The sequence below is a fragment of the Melanerpes formicivorus genome, unplaced genomic scaffold (genome assembly GCF_026170545.1).
Source record: "Melanerpes formicivorus ecotype bairdi unplaced genomic scaffold, bMelFor1.0.p_v2 SCAF_28, whole genome shotgun sequence".
Lineage (NCBI taxonomy): Eukaryota > Metazoa > Chordata > Aves > Piciformes > Picidae > Melanerpes > Melanerpes formicivorus.
In genome coordinates this window covers 7,865,909-7,892,804 of record NW_027142380.1, presented here as the reverse complement: position 1 = coordinate 7,892,804, position 26,896 = coordinate 7,865,909, and the positions used below count along the sequence as shown (strand labels likewise).

Here is a 26,896-nt window from a genome sequence, read left to right as displayed (position 1 = left end):
GGCAAGCTCCTGTCACAGTACAACCAGGAATGGCGCAGCAATGAGCATACAAGAGTGTGAAAAAATAAAATCCAAGGAGAAGGGAAGTGAAAACAACTACAAAGATATCAGGGGCTAGAACCTCTCTCTTATTAGGAAAGACTGAGAGATTTGGCTCTTTTAAAACTGGAAAAGAGAAGACTGATGGTGAGATCTCATCAATACTTAAAGAGTGGGTGTCAGGAGAATGAGGACAGTCTTTTTTCAGTGGTGTCCAGCGACAGGACAAGAGCTAATGGGCACAAACTTGAACATAAAAAGTTCCATCTAAACATGAGGAAGAACCTCTTTAAGGGTGATGGAGCACTGGAGCAGGCTGTCCAGGGAGGTGGTGGAGTCTCCATCTCTGGAGACATTCAAACCCATCTGGATGTGTTTGTGTGTGACCTCCTCTAGATGAACTTGCCTTAGCAGGCCAGTTGGACTGGATGATCTTCAGAGGTCCTTTCCAACCTCTACCATTCTCTGTGAAATGAGGCGAAATGACCAAATCCTCAAAGGAGCAGAAGGTAATGAAAAACTGGTAAAAAATAAGAGTAGAACTTTAGCCTCTTCTGAGAGCAGGTTGTGATCTTTGGTCTTTGGTCACTGTAACACAACTGGAACTGCAGCATGACAATTTAGCACTGTGAGAAACTCCATCCCAACCAGACCCAGGACACACACACAAATCTCCTGTTTAAAATGAAACTATCAAGAGCTTGCTTAAAACTTCATTTATTTGTGCTGTAAGCCAAAGGATCTTAATCCACAGAGAAATGCATTGCTAGGCCTCCTTGGGAGCTATAAACAATTGATGCACTTGTCAAAAATACAGGAGCAATGAAATGGCAGAGACTTCTTTACAGGTACACACTCCTTGTATACACACATACACACACACACACACACACTGAGCAGTTTCCAGTTCCCACCTGTAATTGAAATCCCTAAACCCACTTGTGCTGTGCAGGCAAACAGCCTAGAAAACCCCCTCACATGATAGAAATGATGCAACCAAATGCTTCCCACTTCAGCAGTTCTTTGCTGTACAATGTCTGATGCTGTCTTAAATGGCTTTGGGCTAAAAGGAGGTGCTCAGCAGCTCTAAAGACAAAGCCCTTGTTTTTCTGTCTTCTGCAAGTTCAAGTATAATACAGCAAATTAAAAACCTGAATATTTGAGGCTGATACAGCAAGGACGTGGTTAGGTTCTTCACTTGATGCACTGTGTCTAAGCCTCCTGACTACACAGAGCATCAAGCACTGGCTGGCTTAGGGCTTGTGCTCACAGAAGCTGGGCACAACTCTCTGGCCTGCACCCTGACCTTTCTCACTCAGAGTGAGAGATGACTCTTCTCCCTTTTCCCCCACACATTCCACATGCTGAAGTTTCTGATCATTTAAAGTATTTTTGCTTTCCCTTCTGCTATGATGGCCCTGCTCAAGGTGTTGCATCAGCAAAGGTGTTTTGGTTACACGATACCACTGGAAATAGCTAAAAAACAGGAGAGGGGAAGGGAAAATGAGAATATAAATTCTATATAAGTATTTACACATCCCATTATTAAAATAAATGAAGGCTAATTAACAAGGAATTAGCCATAAGTAGGAAAGACAAAATGAATGAAAACTGCTTTCTAAGTAAGATTAATAGTAGACTCAACTACTGGTAAGAAGCAAAATACAACATGGGTTTGGAAGCTGTAATAAAATATAAATTAATAACTCTAACAACAGAAGAAATCAAAGTTCCATAATTGTTGTGAAACACTTTGGAGAGCTCAAATTATAGCTTTTCTGCTCAGAGAAAGCACAGCAGGGGGGAACCTCCCCCATTCTTCCTGCCAGCTGATATTACATTAACAAAATTCTTCATGTTAAAGCATATACTTCATATATTTTAATAGCTGTTGAGGACATAACACAGTTCTAGGCAGAATGGAGCACCTCCTGTAAACATGAAAAAAGCACTGTTTTCATCTCTGATGGCTTTATATGCAATAATGCCTTTGTTTTGTAATGAATTCCATTCCTTCATTTTAATGTGCTCACAGTTGCAGGGTTCTGCTGAATCATAGCTTACACAATCCCAGGCTCCTGGACTCCAGAGGCTTAGCACCAGAGTTGCAACTCTCTGGGCAACAAGACTTTAGCTCTGCAGCTTACTGTGGCTTGTAGAAATGAGGAGTTTGGAGTGCCCAGCATGTACTTCCTCCAGTTTTGTTTGACCTACAGTCAGCTTTACCCTGATAGCTGAAATTAATGATCAAAAAGCAAGCTAGTATTTTGTGCAAGCTCTGAGTATTGCCAGCCTAAAAGCTTTGCCTGTTCTACATTAGGCTTACATGATCTTAAGCTTCTTGAAACAGCATTGGTGAATTGTCATTTCATTGCCTTCTGCCTCTGAAGTCTTCAAGGTCCATTTGGATTGCTTTCAAACTTTTCTCTGCAGCTAGAAGTATCAACCAAAATTTCAGGTACAAATAGAAAATGTTAAGGCAAGCTGTGAGAGATTGTAACACCTGCAGCTTAAATGTCTTCCTGGGTATTTCAATCCAACGATGCAGAGCTGCCTCTGTCATTTGCATGTCGATTTACACTCATGTGGCAGAGATTGCAAGATAACAGATCTGAGTCAGGAGCACACAGGAGCTCTCGATTAGAATTTGTAGCACAGAGAGGTGCGAACAACAGACACTTCTGTTTGTCATGCCTGAGAGCACAGAGCAGCAGCAAAGCTGCTAGGACCAAGCCTGCATGCCCCTTGTTGCAAGCCTCATTCTCAACACCTCCTCTGCTCAGATGACTCTCTAGTGATGCTGTTTGCTGTGCTATGCCATTCACCCAGCAGGCTCACGGACGTGTCACAGACACTTTCACACTCCAGCGTTTGGAAAAAGTTTGTTGGCACTTCGTCCTCTGCACCAGCTGCTTATCTGGCAGCTGGAGATGCCAGCCAGGCCTGCATTGTTCCCATCCCCCTTCTCCTGAGCTGCCACACAAGGAAAGAGGAATGTGAAAGCTAGAAGCACTGTCTTGGAGTCTTTAATTATGAAACTCTGCATCAGATCAGACTGGATAGGACAGAACCCCCCCAACTGCAATTCAGAAATCCTGGTTTAGCTTAAGAAGCAGACCCTTTGCCTCAACCACACCCCCCAAACGTTTCTCTCTAATAAACATTTGTGTACAGGATGTACAATCTGTGCCACTTTTCCTTTCATTACAGGAAAGCTTCATGCAGCTCACCCACCTCACCCCCCTCCTACTTTGCCTATTAAAGTCAGTATCTCCGAGGAAAGGCTTTTGTTGTTTGTTTTGCTGAACAGACCTGCAAAGATCAGTTTCTCTGCTGTTTCCTTCAAGCATTCTCCTGCACGCTCCCCTCAAGGCTTCCTCTTAGAAAATCCCCTCTGGGAGTGTGCTCCTGTCTCACTGCTCTGTAAGAGTGTCCTTCTTCACTTTCAGTTTCCCAGTGACTTGTCCCAAGCACCTTTCAGCTACAGTAAGTTTTGGTAAGCTCTTGTTGCTGGGTATCATCAGATGATCATACTTTGGAAATCTAGACTAAATAAAGAACTGTAAATAAACACTCAAGCCAGCTTGTACCCTCTTTCACTTTGAGGCTATTCATTATGACCCTAGCACAAAACTCTTGACTTCCAGAGGCAAAAGTGTCAGACAAAGACAATTCTGTGCCTCGGGTTTCTGGTGAAGCAAAGAGAGGAGTCAGAGGTGCAGCCTCCTAATGCAGGGGTGGAAGAACAGCTGTTGGTGGCATGTTACTGTTACTGTGCAGTAAACAGCAATTAAAGAGAATTAATTGAAATCAGATCAATAGTACCTGGCTTTGTACTCCTCATTCACAATATTCTTGGACTGTGTCTAATGTAATTAGTGCTGTCAAGGTAGGGAGGGAAGACCATGACTGTACCCCATGCAGGAAAGGCAGGTGCCACAGCTTACACTACATCCTCCTCCACTTTGTGGACACAGGTTTCCTATTTGTGCTGCAATTATTTTCCTTCTAATTCCTTCATGAGAAGCCCTCACAAAACTACTGAAGAGCAGAAGGGATAAATGACAATCACTAGACCATACAGTCAAGAGGCACTTCTATTCCTCTAATCCTCTTAAGTAAGAGAAACTGCAGGTCCTACATGTGAAGACTAGCAGGTAATAAAGCTTCAGACAGAAGTGCAATTTTAAGCAAATAATTTCCCTTTGCTAAAGTAAATTTTCCCTCATCCTATCACAGCAGTGATCTTTTCTGTAATTCAGCATTCCCAAGGCAGCCAAGAATATCTGCCCTAGCATTTCAAGAAGTGGAGTCCCTGGTGTCACCGAACTTCTTTGTCAAACCCAAGCACAGGACTTTGCCAACTTCCAAACAAGTTATAGTGAATATGGCTGTAGGACAATAACCAAAGTGAGCTTGCCAGCTGTCACCTCCTGTAGGAAGAGAACGAAAGGCCTAAGGACAGTTTAGGTAGACCTCTAGGATTTCCCCATGTTGTCATTTGAGGGGTTATTAGGAGATTAGATAAGGAAAATACATAAATTCTGGGTTTCAGTACTGGAGTTCATATGCTCATAGCATATGATGTTAGGAAAAAGTTCTTTGCAATGAGGGTGGTTGAGCACTGGACCAGGTTGAGGCCCCATCCCTGGAGATATTGAAGGTGAGGCACAATGGGGCTCTGGGAGACCTGATCTAGTTGAGTGTGTCCCTTCTCACTGCAGGGGAGTTGGACTAGATGACCTTTAGAGGTCCCTTCCAACCCAGGTGATTCTATGATTCTGTGCATCATTTGTATGCTTCATGAGATGAGGTGCAAGAGCTAAAAAGCTCTGTGTCAAAACACAGCTACATTCAGTATCTGTGGTTGGCCCCCAAGTAGACAATGACACGATTTTCATACACCTTCTTCATAGTCTTCTCAATTTGCTTCAGAAATACTTGTGGGATTCTCCCACATAAAGTGTGCACTGTATCCAGAAACTTAGACTGCAGAGGGTAGTACAAGGACTGGAAGAGATTGTCTTCAAATGGAAACTAAAGAAAAGAAGAAAAAGAAAACAATTACTAGTTTTCCCCAGTTACAAAACAGCATTATAGAAGCTTCTGTAAGATCCAATATTATATAGGTAGGTAATGACTTGTCCCTCTCCTTCCCAGAGGATCATCAGAGCCTATCAACTTCAAACACTGGTCTCCTTGAGTGGAGTTGTGCATGTGCAACATTCCCATTGGAAACGTGGACCTATGTCTGTATAGAAGCTTCTGCCTTCCCTGTGCCCAAAGGCTGTAGATGCCCAGGGAGGAGAATCTTGCATTGGGTATCTATGGATCAGAGCTGCAGTACCAGCAGGAAGAACTCCATTCAAAGTCTTTTCCACTTCCAGTATTATAGAAAAGCAATTTGTCAGCCTTTTTGGTTAGAAGTTTACTCTCATACAAAGGATTTGTTTAAACGTTTAAGCCCAGGCTGGACGAGGCTCTGGCCAGCCTGATCTAGTGTGGGGTGTCCCTGCCCATGGCAGGGGGGTTGGAACTGGATGATCCTTGTGGTCCCTTCCAACCCTGACTGATACTATGATACTATACTATGATACATACATGCAGTAAGACAGCAGAGCCCAAAGCAACCTTGTTGTTTTGCCTCTGATGGGTGCACAGGAAACCCAGCTGTGCACAGCCTGATCTGCTGCAGTGACCCTACCAAAGCAGTCATCTACACTGGAATGAAAGGACTGACCCCTGTAGAGGTGGAAGACTTACATCACGTATCACTTCATAGAGTGCCTTGAAGGTAGGCTGTTTGTCATCATGGTAGACACCTCTGTTGCCATGCAGAACAGAGACACCTTCTTCTTCTGCACCTTTGCAGTTGCTTCCATACATACAGTGATCAGGCCGGTAGTTCCACTGGCATGGGAACACATAGAGACACTCTGCCAGTGTCAGGAGGGGAAAAAAGAAAAGAGGTCAAACCAAAGTTACAGCAAATTGAACAGCAAATGTGTCCCTGTGAAACAGCTGGGATGGACAATGAGGAAAACTTCAGTTACTTCTTTTGCAAATATCCCAAGTAGCAGCTAGACACAGAAGCTTCCTTTCCTCAGGGAATCAGCACTGTTAGACCTCAACTAACAGAAAGAGAGGATAACACAAAGAATGAGTGTAAACAGAGAATGATTTAGGCTGGAAAAGACCTTTCAGATCATTGAGTCCAACCATTAACCCAGAACTGCCAAGTCCACTGCAAAATCATGTCCCTCAGCACCACATCTACGTGTCTTTTGCATCCCTCCAGGGGTGATGATTCAATCACTTGCCTGAGTAGCAGAACTATAAACCAAGGGAGGATTTTACAAAGCTACAAGTGACACAATCAAACCCAGAGAGCATTCACCAGGTGGCAAAATCCAGGGGTCCTCTGGCCTAGTAAGAATTTCTTGAGTTACACAAGTGACTGGAGCATCTCTCTTGCAAGGAAAGACTGAGAGACCTGGGACTGTTTAGTCTGAAGAAGCAAAGGCTGAGAGAGGACCTTATCAATGTCTACCAGTGTCTGAAGGGTGGCTGTCAGGAGGATGGAGCCAGGCTTTTTTCAGAGATGCCCAGTGATAGGATGAGAAGCAATGAATATAAACTCAATCATAGGAAATGCCATCTCAACATAAGAAAAACCTTTTTTACTGGGAGAGAGACAGCCCTGGAGCAGGCTGCCCAGAGAGGCTGTGGAGTCTCCTTCTCCAGAGATCTTCAAAATCTGCCTGGATGCATTTTTGTATGACCTGCCCTAAGGGGTTCCTCTTTGCAGTGGGATTGGACTTGATGATCTCTGAAGGTCCCTTCCACCCCCTGTGATTCTGTGACTAGGGAAGCACACCCAGCAGTAAGGGTTATGCAAAATCCTGAATCCTTATGTAGGCAGCATGGGAAACCTGGCAAAGTATATCCAAGGTTGCTGCTGAGGCCATGACAATTTGTTACACTGAGATACAGCAGAACACTAGGGGTAGTGTATTTTTTCCTCAGCCCTTCTGAGAGTCATCATCCATTAATTTCACAGGTCTAGGTTATTTAAAGAAGAGTTTAATTTCTCAAAAGGGCTTAAAACCTCCTTTCTCCTACTGATGCTTTTTATTCAAACTTCCTCCATACACCCACAGTATTTGCAATGTGCTTGTAATAAATCATCCCACTCCCTGGGACTTTTTTTGCCTCAAAACCAGAGTACAATGAATCACTGCATGATGCTGGCAGGTCACGTCAGGAGCACTGATGACTGAATCCTTCTTTTGGCCTTTCCTAGCTCCCCAGGAAGTCTGCAGCTGCTCCTGCATGGTTCTTGAAGAAGGGGGAGAAAAAGTTTCTGAAACATTTCTTCCCTTAAGGTCTCTCTAGCAGGAGAGTTCTCCAGAAAGGGTAGACTGTAAGTGGTTTCCATTCAGTTTGACCTGTCACACCTTCAGAATTGCTCCCCAGTGCTGCTCAGAGGGCAGGAAGAGCAGCAACATCAGAACCAAACCCTCTCACACTTAATGGGGATCCTGTTGGTAACCCTGAGCAGATGTCTGCAAATACAGCTCATCAGCAGGTCACTGGGGAAAGAGGATGTCATGAGGTGCTTATTAGCTTTTGTACATGCCACTTGAGTGTTCCTGATCTCCTCACTGTGATGCTTTGGTGCATTTTCTGGGTGTCACAGCTGGACTCAGACTCAAGCTGCTCTTTGGATCCACTCATCATCTCAACAGCCTTTGGAGATGGGAGGAAGGTGACAACTCTTCAGCCAAGGCAGTGTGTTTTCAAGCCAAGGCAGTGCATCTACAGAAAGCTAGTGGCAGCATTCCCAACTGATGCCTTCCCTGGCCAGTCCCCACAAGCCAGCAGTTTAAAAAGCCTGGTTTTCTGTTTTATTTGTGTCCAGTCCTGTTGTTTTCTTGTGCAGTCTGATGTTACATAGCTCATGAGAAATCATTTCCCAGTTAAAGACAAAGAGAGTGCCCTGCAGAAAGGAGGGCCAACATGTGCATTTGATAGAGACTGCTCTCATCCCAAAATGAAAGGATTTGTGCAACCTTAGTTTTTCCCCTCCACATATCGGTTAGCAGCTTGAGTTCAACTTCACAACTAATCTGGCTTCATCTTTTTCTTCCTAAAGTAGCCATAATTCCCATAACAGTCATTTCTTTGAGGGAAATTAATTTAGAATTTCATAATGAAGATTTATTCCACTTCATTATACTTTCCCTAGGACTGAGGGTAATACATGGTGTACCAGGGACACTGATGTTGGACATCTGTCTGCAGCAAACAGATGTTAGTTTCTTGCTTTGCTTTCACTCCCTCCTTCTATTTGCCTGGGTTTGGGCATATCCAATTACCTACCCTGTGACTCCTCAGAGAAAAGGAAAAGGGAACAGAATAAACAAAGATAAATCCAAACGTACTCTGTTCCTAATATCAGCTGAGGGAATAGGAAGTCACACAGGAAAGAAGGAAAAGCAAAAAAGAATGGATACTCAACATCCATTCAGAGGCATGAAATAGGGTTCTCAGCCTCTCTGGGAAGCATGTACTATGCTATGGTTCTGAAAACCTTGCATTTCTCAGATGTTACTGGGTTTGGAAGTGCCTGAAGCCCTTTCTATATGATTGCTGCAAAATTCTTACAAGGGGCTGCATTTCCAGAAACTGTCTCAGCAGCTGTGGTAGAAATCATGCCCTCTCAAAGATGCCTAAACTTCCAGCTCCTTGGAAATACACATTGAGGAGAACATGACTCCAGACTGAGGGAAAAAAGGACAAGCCAAAAGTGTGGCATGTTGTCCTGCTGAGGCTGGACCATTCAGCTGAGAGGCTGGAAGCATCCTTCTCCAAAAGTAAGTTTTAGGGAAGGAGCAAAAGTAGGGAGGGCAACAGTCTTAGCCAAGGTCCTTAGCCAAGGCTGGGTCCATATTCTGTTTCTATTAGCATTGTTACTGGTGTGCAGAAATATCAGAATCCAGCTAAATGTCATTAAATTGAGAGTATGGCAGTATAGCTCTTGAGAATGTTTGGCAATTGCACATTGAGATAAACAACCGAAACAAAAACATTTTTCCAGCCAGGCCCTGGTCCAGCACTGCTCTTAGGCAGACACACAACTTGAACTTCATCCCTGCATTTGTTCATTAATGTTCTACTGCCTTATTTTCTCAGAATCTCCAGAAAACAGATTCACACGTTCAGTGGCACCACGTCTGAGCCCTGCTGCCCTGCACCACTTTCAGATGTGTTTTCCCAGGTTGTAAATCCTGGGGTTGTAAATCCTAGGGACACTTACACATTAAGTTCATGGCAGAGTAAATGGTGTGTATTATAAATAACAAACAGCACTTTTTCTTAGCTTTTCAAGTTCAGGACAGTTTCTTAACATACTATGACACCAAGAATCATTACTTACCTGGGTTGAAGTAAAAAATTATGTTTAGCAGATCCTGATCTCCCCATGTAATGTGGTTTTTGTACTTCTGGTATAAGGGATACAACATCTCCTCCCAGCTCAAACCCCTGGGTATCATGCTGTTCTGCAGGACACAAAACCAGAGGCAACGGGTTAATACCCTGAACAGTGATGTGATAGATGACTCTGAGCATGGCACCCACATATTTGTCAGTCTGCTAAGCCATGTCAGATACCTAGGTGAAAAATGAACTGCCAGGAAATGTTAGACCTGGGCAGGGTTGGAACAGCAGAGCTGACTGTGCTCCTGTTTATCTGAACAGGAAAGCAAGGTCTCCTGGGTCTAGCTCTGATGTCAGCTCCTGCTATTCACAATCTTCCTATTCTGAGCAACAGGAGGGAGAAAAAGTGGACAGATGCAAAAATGCAGGGACAAGGTGAAACCTGTGGTATAAAACCAAGAAAAACTGCGAGCTAAGAGTGATCTTCCCTGGGAATCAGGATATTAAGAGCAAGGTTTTTTTCAGCTCAAGGTGTTCCTGTAATGGTACAAGGAATCCCCAGCCTTCACTGAGGAAGACCATTCAGGGTAAATAAAGGTTTTCAACAGATTAGAGAATATGTGCTCAATGAGACCAGTAGAGATTTTACAAATCAGGCTTTTCACAAAACAGGGGAGGATGCCAGGAAAAATTTCCCCTCCTGATTTACATCAATTCAGGGAGTCATTTGATCTGCAAGCAGGACACAAAGCTGTGTTTACAGCTGATGTAAAACCCCACCAATTTCTTTTGATATTTGCATCAAGCATGTGAATTTTAAAAGCAATAGAGTGACTGCACTGAAGATCCTTGAGTTTGTTCTGTAATGCACCCTTCCAAGGAAAATGATGCATTAAAGACTCCAGTTTGACTCCTGCTAACAGAGTGCTTCATCTGCAAGTTCTCAGCCCTCCAGCCTCTTGGGCAAGTTCCACTTGGTTCACTGATCACTCTCACCAGAATTGTTTTTAGTATCCTTACACAGATTCCATATATTTCAGACTCTTTGTATTACAAACCTTCTATAATTTTATGGAAAGTTTTCCAAGAGGTTAAAAAGGCAGCACTCATTTGTTCTGCAACAGCTGTGCTTCTTCTCACCTTGAACTGCGTGCTGCGTATCCGTGTTAAATTCATTAGCATCACTCCGGAATTGACTCCCGTTGGCCCATAATAAGGGTGACGTGCAAAGCGACTGTACCAGCCAATCTTTGGTATCTCGTGTTCTGGGGCCATGGCAGCTAGCTGTGTTGAGTTGAACTCTTTCAGGATGTGCCAGATGTCCTCGATGGGCCTCAGGAAGAGAACATCAGTGTCCACATAGAGGAGAGAGTCCACGTCCTTTAAAATGACCTTTTGGGTTTGCATGGAGAGGAGAGGATAAAGATAAAAAAAGAAATAGACAACAAAAAGGAAGATCACTGAGAATAGGTGCTTTTATTTTAAGCTGATAATTTGAAAGAAGTTATTGATTTATCAGCTAGATGTAATTACACACAGGAACAACAGCTAGCAGGTTATTGGCTTGCTGTTTGTTTTGTTGTGGGTTGCTTTTTACTGCATGGCAAAACAGCTATCAGACCTCAGCGGCTGGAATCTAACCTTCATGTGAAACAGCAGACCACTGATCTCTCAGAAATACCTGCAAGAACTGTTTAGTATCAGTTCAGAAGCAAACTGTAAGGAGGATACATTGATATGGCTTTGTTCTTTCTGCAACTGGTGGAACATATGGTGTCCTTCACAGACAGAAAGGGTAAGCTGGTGTAACAAAATCCTTTTCATCTCCATTTGGTATCCTTTCCTTATGCCTTTCAAATGACTGGTTTTGTCCTACTAGGAGACTTACATTCAGCATTAATACATATACAAATGTTTCACAGTCATTAAGAAAACACTAACCATCACAAAAATCTATGTGCATTCTTCTGAAGAAGAGAATTTGCTTAGCAAACAGAAGTGTCATATCCAAACTTAACAGGTGGGATTCCAAGCTCTGCTATCAGACTGCAGGGGGAATAACCAGAGTGTGGTATTCAATCTGTTCTTGTTGACAATGTTCCCCCTTGTGGCTATCCAAATCCTTACAAGCTCATTCATTAATTCATAAGTGCTTGCACAGCCCAAAAAGGCTCCCTAGTTGCTTGCACCAGTTAAGTAAGAAATATTAGCTAAAGCTGCTCATCAGCTCCAAATGCCTTTGTTTGGTTGGTTTTTTCTTTTTTTTATTTGCTAAAACTGTCCAAAAATTCCTGAAGGACTGAAATTTTCTTTGGTCTCAGCCCAAAGCCCAAGCCTGGAGAAGAGAATGCTCCAGGGAGACCTAATAGTGGCCTTCCAGTACCTGAAGGGGCCCTACAGAAAGGCAGGAGAGGCACTTTCCAAAGGCCCAAAGTGATAGAACAAGGGGCAATGGTTTTAAATTAAAGAAGGATTGGATGTTAAGAACAAGTTCTTTACCATGAGGGTGGTGGAACACTGCAACAGGTTGCCCAGGCAGGTAGTTGTGGAGACATTCAAGGCTCTTGGCAACCTGATCTGGTGGAGGATGTCCCTGCAGGGGGACTGCAGGGGGTTTGGACTAGATACCCTTTATAGGTCTTTTCCAACCCAAACCATTCTATCATCCTATGATTCCCTCTTTCTTTGAAAAGCAAGTCCAAAAGGCAGTTAATTCCCACCATGTGGTGGAACAGAACAAGCCCCCCACCACCCATCCACTTGCAATGACACCAAGGCCAAACTCTCTTGTTTATGCAGGTAACAATAAATTCTTTCAAAGGAATTGAGATTCATATAAATTGAAATGTATTGTGATAGAAGATTATTTGTGACACGGTGAACAACACTTTGAACAAGCAGGGGAGGGAAATTACCTTTCAGCACGCTCAACAGGCATCCACTATGATGCCAAATCCATGAGTTCCCTTAAATGAGATTTTTCACCTGACTGAACATTTTGGGATTCAGACTGACTTTTAGCCAAGTTTAACAAATCCCTGACCTGTATTTCTGAAACAGTAACTACATCTTCTTCCTACACAGCAGGACAAGCAGGCGAAGGCAAGTGTGTCTGCATTTGAAACAAAATCTATGCTTACATGAAACCCCCAAGTAAACAAATCAAACACAATCCTGATCACTCTGCTGGATGGAAGGTCAGAATAATACACCATTTTCCCATACAAAATACAAAGCAGTACGTGGAGGTCTCAAGAAGGGAGTAACAGAAGTAGTTCTGTAACACAGTAACAGCTCAGGGGTATGTATTTGCAAACATTAAGTATCCTGGAGTTCAATATTGAAAAATCCAACCAAAGAAAAACCAAACCACCCCCAAAACAACAAAACCCAAGTAACAAAAGACAGCTACTTTAAGAGTAAATCAATAGAAGGCAGTTGGAGAGAAGAGTTTTTCAGTGCTTGGATATTCTGGACATTGTATGTTGTTCTGCAGCACCTAAAAGCCTTAATTCATAGGGACTTACTGTGTGAAGTCATATAAAATCAAAGTATATTAAACCCCAAAAACCACCCCAAAATTGTGTCTGAGAAAGGAGATTTTGGACTGATTTTCAGTGCCAACAGCCTGTGGTACCAGAGACCTTGCTCCAGCCTCCTCTGCCCAAAGCAGATGCTGCTCAGCTGGGGCAGGCTCAAGGGCTAACCAGAGGGACATAAGTGCAGGTTCAAAGAGACACACATCTGACTCGGAGCACCAGCTGTGCAAGACAGGGTCTGGTAGCCTGAGCTCAGGCTTGCAGCACAAACCATGTAGAGGTGCCCGACTGTGGCTTCTGAACGGAATGATCAGGTATCCGGCTTTGGGCTCCCCAGTTCAAGAGAAACAGATCTGCTGGAGGCAGTCCAATGGATAGCTACAAGGATGATTAAAGGACTTGAACACCTCTGCTATGAAGAGAGACTGAGAGACCTGGGGCTCTTTAGTCTGGAGAAGAGAAGGCTGACAGGGGATCTTATCAATGCCTATAAATATCTGAGGGGTTGGTGTCAAGATGAAGTTGCCAGGCTCTTTTGGATGGTGCCCAGCGACAGGACAATGGGTACAAGCTGGAACATAGGAGGTTCCAACTCAACATGATGCTCCACTTTATAGTGACAGTGATGGAGCCCTGGAACAGGCTACCCAGAGAGACTGTGGGAGGCTTTTAAAACCTGCCTGAACGTGTTCCTGTGTGACCTGCTCTAGGTGACCCTGTTCTAGCAGTGGGGTTGGACTTGATGATCTCTAGAGGTCTCTTCCAACCCCTTACATTCTGCGCCTCTGGCTTAACTGTGCTTGCTGCCTCCTGCCTCTACAGGCATTTCCAGCTTGAAAGAACTGTGATTTTGGGGGTTTTGCTGCTATGCAGAGTATTCTTAGTAGATCTGTCAAAAAGTTCTGCACATCACTGGCTATATTTAGCCTGGCACTTTGCTTAAATACTCAATTATCTGTAATTTGATTTCACAACTGCTGTCTCCATAGACTCTCCCTGTGCTGGCAAGGTTGGCAATAACACACTACTTTGTAAACACACACTGGTGCATTGTCAAGATGTGCTACCTGATGGTCTGCACAGCCAGCATAGCAGATTATCAATTAGGCAAAATTAGGGACACATCACTAATCTTGATGCTAATGTAGCAGTACCACAAAGCTGAGTTACTAAATTGTAGTAAGCAATCATCTCAAGTTACAGAAGAGAGGGAGACTTTTGATGCTTGGCATCTATTCCCAGTGCTCTCACTGATCCACTACGTTGGATACTTCAGTGTACTCCAGAGGACAGCTATAATAGAGGGATATTGCTAATCTACCTTAAAAGCTCTTAAGCAGATTAAGTATTTTGAGAAGGGTTCTAAATGTTAGTTACTATTAGAACTAAAATCATCCAAAAATCCCTTAAGCATTTCATGATACTCTAGCTGACTGTTTTGGTAGTTCCAAAGCAGCAATACAGTGACAGCTGCAAGCCAGCTCTATGGAATCCAGCACTCATGAGACCAGAAGGAAGTTTTTCACCTGGTGTCTTAACATCCATGTTAAAGAAAACAGTTTCAAGTCACTGCTCAGAATGTTACCCTCCTAGGTTATATTTAGAGTTTCATTTTATGCTCATGGGAAGATCCACATCTTCATTATTCTGCCTCTGCAGATCTCATTGATGGTTTTATTGTAGAGTGCAGCAGGAGATTTAGGCTTGTGAGATTACATGGAGGATCAATTTGCTTGCCCTGCATATAAGTGGCAAATGTGATCAGATGTTACAGAATGCCTCTATGAAATGTTAAGATGTAGTACTCTCTCCTTTAATATTTCAGCAACCCAAGAGGATTCAACAAGTTGGGAATATGTACATCAGCCTGTCACCCAGGACAAAACAGTTCATCACTATGAGCTGCAGGATCACATCCCAGAGCTCTCCTTTTATCAGTGAGTTAAACCACTGAAAGATTCTCACACAGTTTTCCCTTAACACATTCCTCACACCCTCCAGTCCACTCTCACAAGCCTGCTGGTGCTGCAGGAGAAAGATTTCTTTGGCAAGAGAGGCACTTGTGAATCAAAGGCTCACATTCCACTCAGGCTTAGCATTATCAGGAGCAAGGCAATTTGCACAACTGAGGGCTAAACAGCTGATAAACTCAACTACTGTTCTCCTGGGGTCCTTCCTAAAGCCAGTCACAATTTATGCTGCTGCAGGAATAAATGCTTAGAACAGGGAAGGAGAAGAAAAAAAGCCTGCTGGTATTTAAAATACAAGTCAAAATAGTTCTCTAAACAATGACACCAGAAACCCTCCCCTCCTGCTCTGTGCAGTCTGCATTTCTGTTGTCTCATCTAAGGGGGAACATCAGAGCCTAGTTATTGAGCACTAGATAAAAATAATACTGGCTGATATTAACCAGGAACAGCCTAAGCTTCTGCCAGGCTGTGAACGTGAGTACCAGAAGTCCAAGTGGATGCTTGCCACCTCAGCTATTACTACAACTTATTTTCTTTACCATATCCACAACAGCTTGGTGTCAGCTGCAACTGCTCTTGGACAGCCCCTCCTGTTCAAAACCATAAACCTCAGCCTGACCACACACAACATTTTTCAGCTGCCCCAAGAGAAACAAATATTCACAGTTGAAGCTGTCTTCTGCTTTTGCTGAGACAACACGCGACAGTCCAATATTCCTCACCAAGAAGTTACTGGAGAACTTTGGCAACATGTGAGTGACAAAAAAAGGAACCAAAAAAGCACTGCCCAGCCTAAAGGACTCAGCATGAATACAAACCCCTTTTCTGTCCTCAGAGGGGTGATGACAAATTAGAGTGAAACCATTTCTGTGCTGAGTGTGCTAAAATACCACAGAACTAGGAAGACCGAAGAATTGTGTTTAGCCAGTGAACTAAACCACATCTGAGCACATCCTACAAACAATCTGTATGGAAGAAGATGACACTTCTGAAGTATTTTCCAGGTGATACAAATATTTATTCAAGGAAGACAGGATGCCTGCTGAACTTAGAGTTACTTTCAGCCCATCTGGCCTTTGTGCATTTGACAGCCCCTCCCCCTAAATGGCAGATAAACAGAACTGCTGACAGCACATATTTTCTCACATATGTATTCACAGTCTATGTATCTGGATGTGCAGCTGCTCCTGATTGTTTCCATCTGAGAAAGTAAAGATTTCTTTGCTCATGAGACAGCCATGAAGAAATCTGGATCATGTGAATAGCATGTCACTTTATTGGAGTCACCCCAAACAACTGCAATGCATAAGATGTTTTTGATGAGTGTTCTCAGTTCCACAGAAATCACTTTGTGCAGAAGTCAATTCCTGATATTTCTGCATATACAAAATTGTTACCAAAACTTACATATTTTCCAGGTTCACTACACAACAACAAGCTGTCCTGTCCTGTTAACCCAGGACAACAGTAAAGAATAGAGATTTTCAGAGGACCTGAGGATCCCAGGATATAGAGGGCTCTTGTGTGAAATCTGACTTTGAGCACACTGGAATTATTACCTTGAGGGCAAATGTGACAGACCTGGAAAAAGAAATAAAACTTGAGGAGAAGGGATTGCTGAAAACACCAGTCTGAGGGCTAACATATGGAAAAGGAGATAATGGGTAAAGAGGATATGATGACTACACACAGAAAAGAATGTTATTTATGGAAGGCATGCAGAATCTATCCTGCAAGCATCTGCCCTGAAAGAGCTCTCACTCTGAGTTTTAATAGTCTGAGAGGCCAATGGAACTAGAAACAAATAAGAAACACACATCCTTTGCTAGCAGGAGAAAAAGCCAGGCTGGATTTCTGTCTTGTTTTGGCTTTGTGTGTGTGTTGTTCGTTGTTGTTGTGTTGGGGTTTTTTTAAGTGGCTAAAGCACAGATTAAAATATCTTTAAGCAGATGTTTCAGCCTGACAATGGTTTTTACATCACACCAGCAAAACTTCCTTTCTGTGGAGTTAACCTTTTCCTAAAGCAACCTACTCAGAAATCCAGGTGCCTTACCGGAAGAAAAAGGCGCTGGGCAGCACATGGTTTGAATAACTTCTTCCATTCCTGAGCGTTTCCTACTGAGAAGGTTATTGGGTAAATGTGGTGTTCAAACTTCTTGGTGTGTGAGGAAGGCCATTCCTTTAACTGAAAGACATGGGGGGGAGGAATTAGACACCACATGCTATGTAGCTTTTTTAAAATACAAGCATGCAGAAGGAACTGATAAACCATGGACAGTAAAAAAGTGCTCGGCTGCCACTTGTTGACTTCAATGTCATTTTGCTCAGAGATCTGTGGCTTAGAACTCATTTATTTACTTCCCAAATGACCAAGACACTCACCTTCTTCTCAAATTCAGGCCTGAGGGAATCCTCAGCAAAGATGTGAAAACAGAGCCTCCTGTTGCTGAAGAGAACTGCTGATTTCAGCATGATCAGCGTCTCCTCCAGCCGGTCCCCACATGCCACCACTGCCAGATGCATGCATTGTTGCGATGACGGGGGCTCTCTTGCACGCTTCTGCTCTCCAAGCTTTCTGAAAAACCACAAACAGGCATAGAAAAAACACCGAGGTAAACATCAGGAAAGTCAGACATCGGAACAGGCTACCCAGGGAGGTGGTGGAGTCACCATCCCTGGAGGTGTTCAAGAAACCTGTGGATATGGCACTTCAGGGAATGGTTTAACGATCATGATGATCGTAGGTGGATGGTTGAACTCAATGAACTTAGAGGTTGTTTCCAGACAAAACAATTCTATGACTCTATGTCAGGGTTTTTCTTTTCCCTTTCATCCTGCAGGGGATCAGGAGGTTTTTTCCTGACTGACTACCCACAGGAGATGCAAGGGGCATTGCAGCTTTGTCGGTGGCACTGTTAAAATGACAACACAAAGAAACAGGCTATTTGGGGCTTTTCATGGTTATTCCAACACCTCTGGATTTGCAGAAATCACTGCAGTGCATACACAGATGAAACAAACTCAACAGCACCTCAAACCAGCCAACAATTTGCTCTGAGAAAACAATACCTTTTTATTTTCCCCCCCTAATTTAGAGGTGATGAAGCCAGAAAGAACTACTCCTCAGCCCAGAGGAGGCAGATTACAGAACCACATCCAGTAATTTCATCACCAGGCCCATACCTTTTGGCCAGACTGGAAGAAGACATCCATACTTAAAAAAAAATAAAATAAAAATCCACTCCATCCATATGTAAATTATCCTAGCAGTTAATTAATTTTGCTGTTAAAAATGCAAGCCTTAATCCTGCCCTGAAGGTCCTGGCACAGTTTCAAAGGGCCGCTCTCCATGTCACCCCACCGCACCCCGCAGACTTTGCTAAAATAAGAGATTTAAAAAACCAAACAGATTCACGTGTCCCAGATGAATCAGGAGCATAGCCCACAAGCAGTCAAGGGCCAAATGATGGGGGGTTTACTTGGCACCCACATCTGTGCAGGCTTGAAATTAATTTCAGTAAGATTACAGGGGTATCTGCATGTAAAAGGCACGCTGAGGGCATTTGGCAGCCAGAAACATCAGGGGGTTGTGGTTGTTTGGAGTGTTGAAGGCGTTTTGAAAATATGGCTTTTTGGGTTTTGTGTTGTGTGTGTGCCCATCAGTATGAGAGTAAAATCACATCCTCCAGCAACACATCTACCATTTTGTATTCACATCCCAACATAGATCACATTTATACTCCACTGGATGGATCAGTCCTGACAAAGCAACTAAATCAGAAGCATCATCATCATGACAGATGGGCAGAGTCCAGGAGATTGAACACATCCAAGTGCTGGGTTCTGCACATTAGCCACAACAACCCCATGCAGAGCTACAGGCTGGGGTCAGAGTGGCTAGAGAGCAGCCAGGCAGAGAGGGACCTGGGGGATACTGGTCGATGGTAGGCTGAACATGAGCCTGCAGTATGCCCAGGCAGCCAGGAGGGCCAATGGCATCCTGGCCTGCATCAGGAACAGTGTGGCCAGCAGGAGCAGGGAGGTCATTCTGCCCCTCTACACTGCACTGGTTAGGCCACACCTCGAGTACTGTGTCCAGTTCTGGGCCCCTCAGTTTAGGAAGGAGGCTGACTTGCTGGAACGAGTCCAGAGAAGGGCAATGAAGTTGGTGAGGGGTCTGGAACACAGCCCTGTGAGGAGAGACTGAGGGAGCTGGGGTTGCTTAGCCTGGAGAACAGGATACTCAGGGGTGACCTTATTACTCTCTACAACTACCTGAAGGGGGGTTGCAGACAGGCAGAGGTTGGTCTCTTCTCCCAGGCAGCCAGCACCAGAACAAGAGGACACAGTCTCAGGCTGCACCAGAGTGTGATTGCCCTTTGGAATGGGCTGCCCATGGAGGTGGTGGAGTCACCATCACTGGAGGTGTTCAGGAGGAGACTTGATGGGGTGCTTGGTGCCATGGGTTAGTTGTTTAGGTGGGCTGGATTGGTTGATGGGTTGGATGCGATGATCTTGAAGGTCTCTTCCAACCTGGTTTATTCTATGTATTCTATGTATTACATGTGAGTTCAAAAAAGCTAATCATTGACCACTACCAGTTCTTATCACTGAACACAGGACATCAATCCCTGTCCCCTCTCAGTGCACACAATTACATACATACAAGTGATCAGTAATGCTAATACTAGAAACAAAAGCTTTACATGAAGGGGAAAATTACAGTTAATAAAGCTGTCATTATCTCTTTCCAGACATGAAAATGCTGCTCTGTGTAACAGCAGTGTTCTATACTATAGACTTACCCACTTCTGTGCTCAGGAATACCAGCCATTGGTACTTCACTGACTAGACAAAGCAACATGTTTCATTAAGGGTTTAATGTCTTAGGCTTTAGCTTTAATTAAACCCCAATTTCATCAGTGCATAAATAATGGAATACTACGTCTATGTGAAGTGGTATTTACTTTCCAACCTATTAGTGTAAAAACCACTGAATTATTGAAGTGAATAATTAGCTGCTCACACAGATCCCCTTTTCCCCCCTTCTCCCTATCTCTTTAATGTTTCCTCTTAATTGAGTCTCTAAATCAAACCATATGCAGGATGAGAACTGCTTTGATATAGCTCGTGGCAACAGAATTCACTGGGAGAGAGACTAAATTCCCAGCTTTTATTGCAACATTTCAAAACTCAACATAAGCTTTTCTTTGCAAATCTGAGCCACAGTGAACTCTGTAGTGAAAAATCCAATATTTGTAGACAAGCACTTCCAACAAACAGACTCAGCGGCAGCAACCCTTGATGAAAGCAGACTGCCCCATAAGCCCATGGGAGCTACAGATGAACAAGAGACATCTTGTCTGCCAACAAAGACACCCCTCCCAGCCCCAGAGAATAGAGGAGAAAGCTGAGCCTTGGAGATGAGGAATTATGACTTCTGAAGGCCTGGGGTAAAAAGGTTCAGGAGCTTGCAATGGCCTAAGTAGGAATAAAAATCCCAGAGAAAGGGCACATGAGATAGTATTTGAACTACCTCAGTAGTAGCCTGGGATACTGAAGGCAACAGTTGGTGAGGACAAGTGGCAACAGGGTACAGAAGAAAGCTGGAACACAACATTTGATTCTTTTTAGTACGTACATAAGGAAACTAAGAGGACTATGAAAGCAAAGGTGAACTGGAAAGCAAGATAAAAGAATGTCATAGCAGGATGGATGCATTTAACAGCATTTTAGCTCAGCCTTTGCAAAACTAATGATCCAGAGAAATGGCTGTGCTGGCTTCTCTGGATCCTCTCTTGAAGATAAGAAGGCTTCCACCATGTGTCGTCAAGGGAGAAACTGGGGGTTGAAAGTTAGCTCATATGAGTGGAGCAGCTACTTCTTTTCTACCAGGGTTAGGTTGGGCTGGGCACCAGAAGCTTTCTTGTTCAAGAAGGCTTACTGGGTTATGAAAGTATTCAGTATTCAGTATTACTAAGGTTGGAAGAGACCTCAAAGATCATCGAGTCCAACCTGTCACCACAAACCTCACGACTAGAGTAGGGAGGACACTACTGCCCACTGCAGGCTTGAACCCACGACCTTCCCATTAAGGGTCTTATGCACTACCAAAGCCCTTCTCTAAGCTGAGGTTTCATAGAAGGTACACACTAAATTCTGATTCCATGCAGTGTGTCTCCTCTAATTGCCAATGTGTATCATGCAGTTACCAGTGGTTGATGCAGACATACTGGGAAGCTAAGAGTTTTGCAAGCACTACCTGCTCAGGTCTTACTAGACAACAAAGAGAACAGATGAAAGACATATCTTGTTTTAAAGGCTGGAGTATACTGTGGTAAATTGTACAAAGGATAAAATTGGTTACATAGAATAAAAAGCAAGAATATACTGCCAGATTATCAACCTAAGGTGTTAGTAGGCTTGGGACATAAAGAAGTTCTCAGGTAGTGGTTAAAGGGTAAGTGACCTCCAATTTTGGCTCTTTCAGTAATCAGCTCCTACAAAGCTTTGGGCAAGTAATTAATTCTTTATGCCTGTAGTTGTTTTACCTGTAAAATGGGACCAGTTGTTACAGCAGTAACAGTTAGCTACCTCAGGAGACTCCCAGGCACATTAAAGAGCACATCGATCCCCAGAGCACTACAATGGCTAGTAGCCAATTCTTCCTAACATTTATATGTGCATTCATTCATTTATAGTCCAACTTATTGGTTATGGATAGTCTATAATTGGATTTTACAGTCTAAATTGAATGTTTAAATGCATCTAAACCCATACAGCAACTTGGGCTTAAAAGTTTAATGTGTTTGATGTGAGCAAATAAAATCCCCTATGTATACAAGGTCCCAGTTGCCTTCACATCCTTCTAATTTCAGTAGGCAAATAGAGCTAGTCAATATATAAATCTAACTTCTATAACATGTCAAACTCTTTGCCCTCTTCCCTCTTTTACCCATCTGTTCAGCAAAAATTGCTTTCTGCTCTCCCTTACCTGCTGTTATCCTATTATATGACTTTAAAATTAAGCACTGTTGCCTAAGATTAAGCACTGCAGAAAGGATCACAAAATAACTACAGAAATTCCCAATGAAACAACTGAAGCCAGACTTGATACAACATAGGGCAACAAAACCTTTATAGCAAAGGCCTCCCAACAGTACAGACCGGCTCCCATCCAGTTGCTCACAGCACTTTATTTACTGCATACATTTTTTTCTGACAGGCATGGGTACTGGCACAGAGGAAGCCTGAGTGCTCAAGCACAATAGTGTACATTTCTAGGTCTTAAAGTTGATATCACATGCAATTTTCTTATTAGTCACAGCCAAACTGTCTCAAACATAATTAACCCAAAACCTGTCTAAATCAATCCAGATCCATTCAAAATACTGCATTCCCATCTCATTACAGAGCCTGCTCATCTATTCAAGCCTTCAAATTTATTCCTGAGAGACAATGCATGCAGATTCTCACAAAATGCAATACAGTTGTTAAGTTTCTGAAACCTTCTTCACATTGTGATCTCATTTGTTCTTGCAGCGTTAACAGAGTTACATTTAGGCATTGTATCAAAAGTGGTGATTCATTAAATAGGCTCCTCTCCTGACAGTCAGCACTGAGTCAACATTCCAACCTTGGCTCCATTATACAAACCACATTCTCTCACACCCTTTAAAACATAAATTAACAAAGCTTTAAATGCTTTAAAATAAAGATTTCTCATGTTAATGCAGAGGCACAAAATGGACTGTGGCTTTGTAGTTGCTGACAATCAAAAAACAGTTGAAGTTTCAAGCCTCCTTCTACTGCTCAACTGGAGAAAACCACTCAAAACCAGGATGGATGTTTGTATCTTACTCTTTAATCAACTGAGTTCTTTGTTAGACAAGTAGGAGGTATTTGGGCCTTCATCATGTTATTCTAGGCTATCAAATTCAAGCCAAATTGTGTGTGCACACAGCCTGCGAACAAAGAAAAAGTATCTTGACAGGTTGCCATATAGGAGATGTTTTGCTTTGGAAAAGTTACTTTCAGGGAACTAAATGTGCTGGCAAAGGTTTGCTTCCAGAGTCTTTGCCACGCTGGTTTAATAGAAAGTGTGGTCACATCTGCCCTTCAAATGTAAAACAACCCGTTTGCTTTTTGATGCTTTGCACACGTTGGTTTGGCACATACTTAGAATTCTTCAGATGAAAAAAAAATCTGTCTGAAGGCACAGGACTTGTTAATTCCAAAAGGAAGGATTAGGAAAAAACAGCAAAGCCAACCACAAACTTAAATGTAATGTTCATCTAGATTGGCAAAACATACCTGACGATGAAAGCAGGACACACATTTACTAATGTTTGCTAGGTACCAGCCAGCCAAGGAAACGTGATTAGATGAAGCTGTTGTCATGCAAGGATACTTCCATCAGGAAAAAGCCTGCCTTTCATAAAACTGAAAATCTATTTTGTCTTCTATTATCACCATGTGACTACAGCAAATAGCATGACAAAACTCCAGTTAAAAACCCATTCACCTTTTCTGCAACATAACTGACCTCGTAAAGCAAACACACACCCTAGATAAGCCTTTGATTATTTCTGTGTTCAGCCCCAAACCTGCATCCTTCTGACAAAATTACACAAATCAACTTGGCAAAACTGAAGTAAATCAATTCTTACATTCCCATAAACAAATCTCCGCTTGGCTTATTTGAATCAATCATGCAATCTATGTATTGATACATATACCATGATCGGATCACAAGATCTTACAAGGTCATAACCAGATCAGTTACCCTGAAAGAATCAGATGTCCAATCAGAATCAAATGTCCAATGGTAGGACATGGGGTAGCAAGTGTAAGCAGAGGCATAGGAGTTTCCGCATGAACACAAGGGAAAACCTTTTTTGCCCATGAGGGTGACAGAATACTGCAGAGGTTGTGGAGTCTCCTTCTCTGGAGACATTCAAGACCCACCTAGATGTGTTCCTGTGTGACCTGCCTTGGGTGACCCTGCTCTGGCAGGGGGGTTGGACTGGATGATCTCTATAGGTCCCTTCCAACCCCTAACATTCTGTCATTGTGTGAGATTCTGTGATATATGATCTCTCAGATCAAATTTAAAGGAAAAAATCCTCCTTTGCTGATAAAGAGTAATTAAAATAATTATTTCAATTGTGAGATTGAATAGGCAGCAACAACCCTTCACAAGGCCGCATGGATGTGCTTTATGGTAAGCATATGCATAGTCTGTTAAATCAATGGAGCAGTCAAATGCTGGATGCATAGGATTTCTTCTTCCCAGTATTCTTTGCTGCTACCTGGGAATACCAGGGCATGTTCTCTTCAAATCTGCACAGCCCAAGTCACTCCTATTTGCCATTTCTGCAAATGACTGAAGTTAGTAACTGCTAAAATCATTGCCTGTTTCTTCCACTCCAAATTCAAGTCCCTTGGAAACAGACTCACATTGCTTCTAGTGTATCCTGGATCAGGCTTTCTAAGCCAGGTAGATCCCACCACCTGATGCCTTCACACAGCAAGTGTAGACAGGATTCATTCCAGAATGGCACCCATGGGCAGGTACCTTTGCCCCCCCAAATCTTCTCTTTTATGTATATCCTAAATTAAATAGATCTTATTTAGTAATAAGTAACTGGACCCACAGTTACACAAACTCCTGATGGTACCAGTGGTGCAGAATCATAGAATCACAGAATGGTAGGAGTTGGAAGGGACCTCCAGAGAGCATCAGGTCCAAACCTGCTGCCAAAGCAGGATCACCTAGGGCAGATAACACAGGAACGCATCCAGATGAGTTTTGAAAGTCTCCAGAGGAGACTCCACAACCTCTCTGGGCAGCCTGCTCCAGTGCTCCTTCACCCTTACAGTAAAGAAATTTTCCTTCACGTTGAAGTGGAACTTCCCGTGTTCCCACTTGTATTCCTTGCCCCTTGTTCTATCACAGGACACCACTGAAAAGAGCCTGGCCCCTTCTTGACACAAAGAAGAAGAATCATGTCCTGCCAGGAGATGTGAGGGGGGAAAAAGTACAAGAACCAAGGCCCACAAACAAAACCAACAACCCCCCCCACCAAACCCAAAAACCACCAAACCCCAAACGACAAAAACCTACCAAACAACACCCAAACAAAGACCCCAACCCCAAAAAAACCAAACCAATCCCACAAAACAACCCCCCAAAACCTTTTAATAAAAGAGATGATTTAAATGCGGCACGCCTCACTTTTCCTTTGTTGTGTGGCTGACCTTGTAAAACAGTCCTTGCAAAGTCAATAAATGAAAGTTAGATAATGTCAAATTTTGGAAGAGGAAGATGCTCACTGAAAAGCTCATTGAAATGAAACAGTTGGTTACACTCCCCAGTGGTGCCATACTTCCTGGGCTCCTTCTTTCAGAGTCCTTCTTGATTTCCATGATAATCGCAGAGATATGCCTCGAAGAAAAATGACTTCAGGAGGTACAGTTGCTAGTGGAAATAATCCTGCCTTAATACGTGCATTTGAATTCTGCCCATGACCCATTCTCAGCCACAGTAAACATCTCATGCATTCAGTGGAGTAACAACACTTGGAAGAAACCAAGGGCTTTAATAAGTGAAGGAATAAGAGCTCAAAAACACAGAGGAGTAGTCTTTCATTCAGAACATCTCTGTGAAATCATGAATCAAAGACACAAAGACATACCAAGTTAATTAGATATATGAGGTCACGCTGACCATAATATAGTTGGAATGCAAAGAGAAAAACAGCCCTCCACCCACCAACAGCACCCTGCCCAGATCTTTTTCTGCAGTAATTAAATTTTTTAACAAAATATGCTGCCTGCAAGGTGTGGAAAGAGGAAAAACAAAGCCAAGACTGCAAACTAGTTTTTAAAGTTTTTGCTAAATTAATTTACATATAAAAAGCATTCAAAACAAAGAGCTCAAGAGCCTAAAATCCACCGGTGCCTCGCAGTTTGGAAGCCAGTGGTACCCCACAGGACCAGCCAGCCACCTTTTCCCTAGAGCATTAATGAGCAATTCGCAGAATCTCAGCTCCCGAGACTGACAGCAGCTCCTCAATGACTCCAGCCGGCGAGGACCACATTCCTCACACAAGCTTTCAAAACAAGGCCAAATCGAACAGAAAAGCCGGTATTTCCGAGGCTGTCCTCGCACAGGCACGCAAAAGAGGCATAGCTGCACTCGGACGCTGGAACCGGAGGCGGAGGTAAAATCTCCACGTACTTTCCTGGCATCTCTGGCGCAGTGAAAACACGCAGGCAAAAGTTTATACTTCCACAGACACAGTGATTTGCGCAAAGATTCCTAACCACGGGGCGCTGCCAGAAGCGAGGGAAGAGCGATCTGAGATAGGGAAGCGCTCGAGGGAACGGGCGGCAAAGCGACAGCAGAGAGGGGCCACAGCAGCCCACGGGCACGCGTGGGGCTGGGCACGCCTGGCAGCGGCCGTGCTCCGCGGGCGGACCGGCACTGGGCAGGAGAAGCCCGGCAGCCCCCCCGCCGAGGACTAGGACCTGGGACTGCCACGCGCGGGGCGTCGTCCGGACACGCGTGGGCCGGGCGAGCTCCCGCGTCCCTGGAGCGCGTAGGCGGTGCCAGCACCGTTACCTGGCGCTGGCGAGTTTACTGCCGCTCCTCGGCGGGCTCCTGCTGAGACGCGGCTGGCGGCGGGCTGGCGGCGCGGCGGGGCGGGCGGGCGCGGAGGGTGCGGGCGGCGGTCGTGGGGGCGCGGCGGCACTGCCCGCCAGCAGATAGAGCAGCAGCAGGCTGCCGAGGCACAGCAGAGCCGCCGCCACCTTGCAGGAGAGCCGCATGGCGCGGGGGGTCAGGCCGGCCGCCCGGCCCTCAGCCCGCCCGCCGCCGGCATCGCCCGCGGCCCGGCCCGGCTC

General features: G+C 43.9%; 1 protein-coding gene across 1 annotated transcript; it reads right to left on the bottom strand.

The window, feature by feature from the left end:
- Window positions 1-740: 740 nt before the first annotated feature.
- On the bottom strand, window positions 741-26,896 carry GXYLT2 (glucoside xylosyltransferase 2). Its single transcript, XM_068154374.1, has 7 exons — window positions 26,616-26,896; window positions 17,372-17,564; window positions 17,043-17,174; window positions 10,621-10,872; window positions 9,479-9,602; window positions 5,803-5,975; window positions 741-5,076 (listed from the first exon to the last, which is right to left on the bottom strand). The coding sequence occupies exons 1-7, from the start codon at window positions 26,819-26,821 to the stop codon at window positions 4,894-4,896; spliced, it is 1,263 nt and encodes a 420-aa protein (XP_068010475.1). The 5' UTR covers window positions 26,822-26,896; the 3' UTR covers window positions 741-4,893.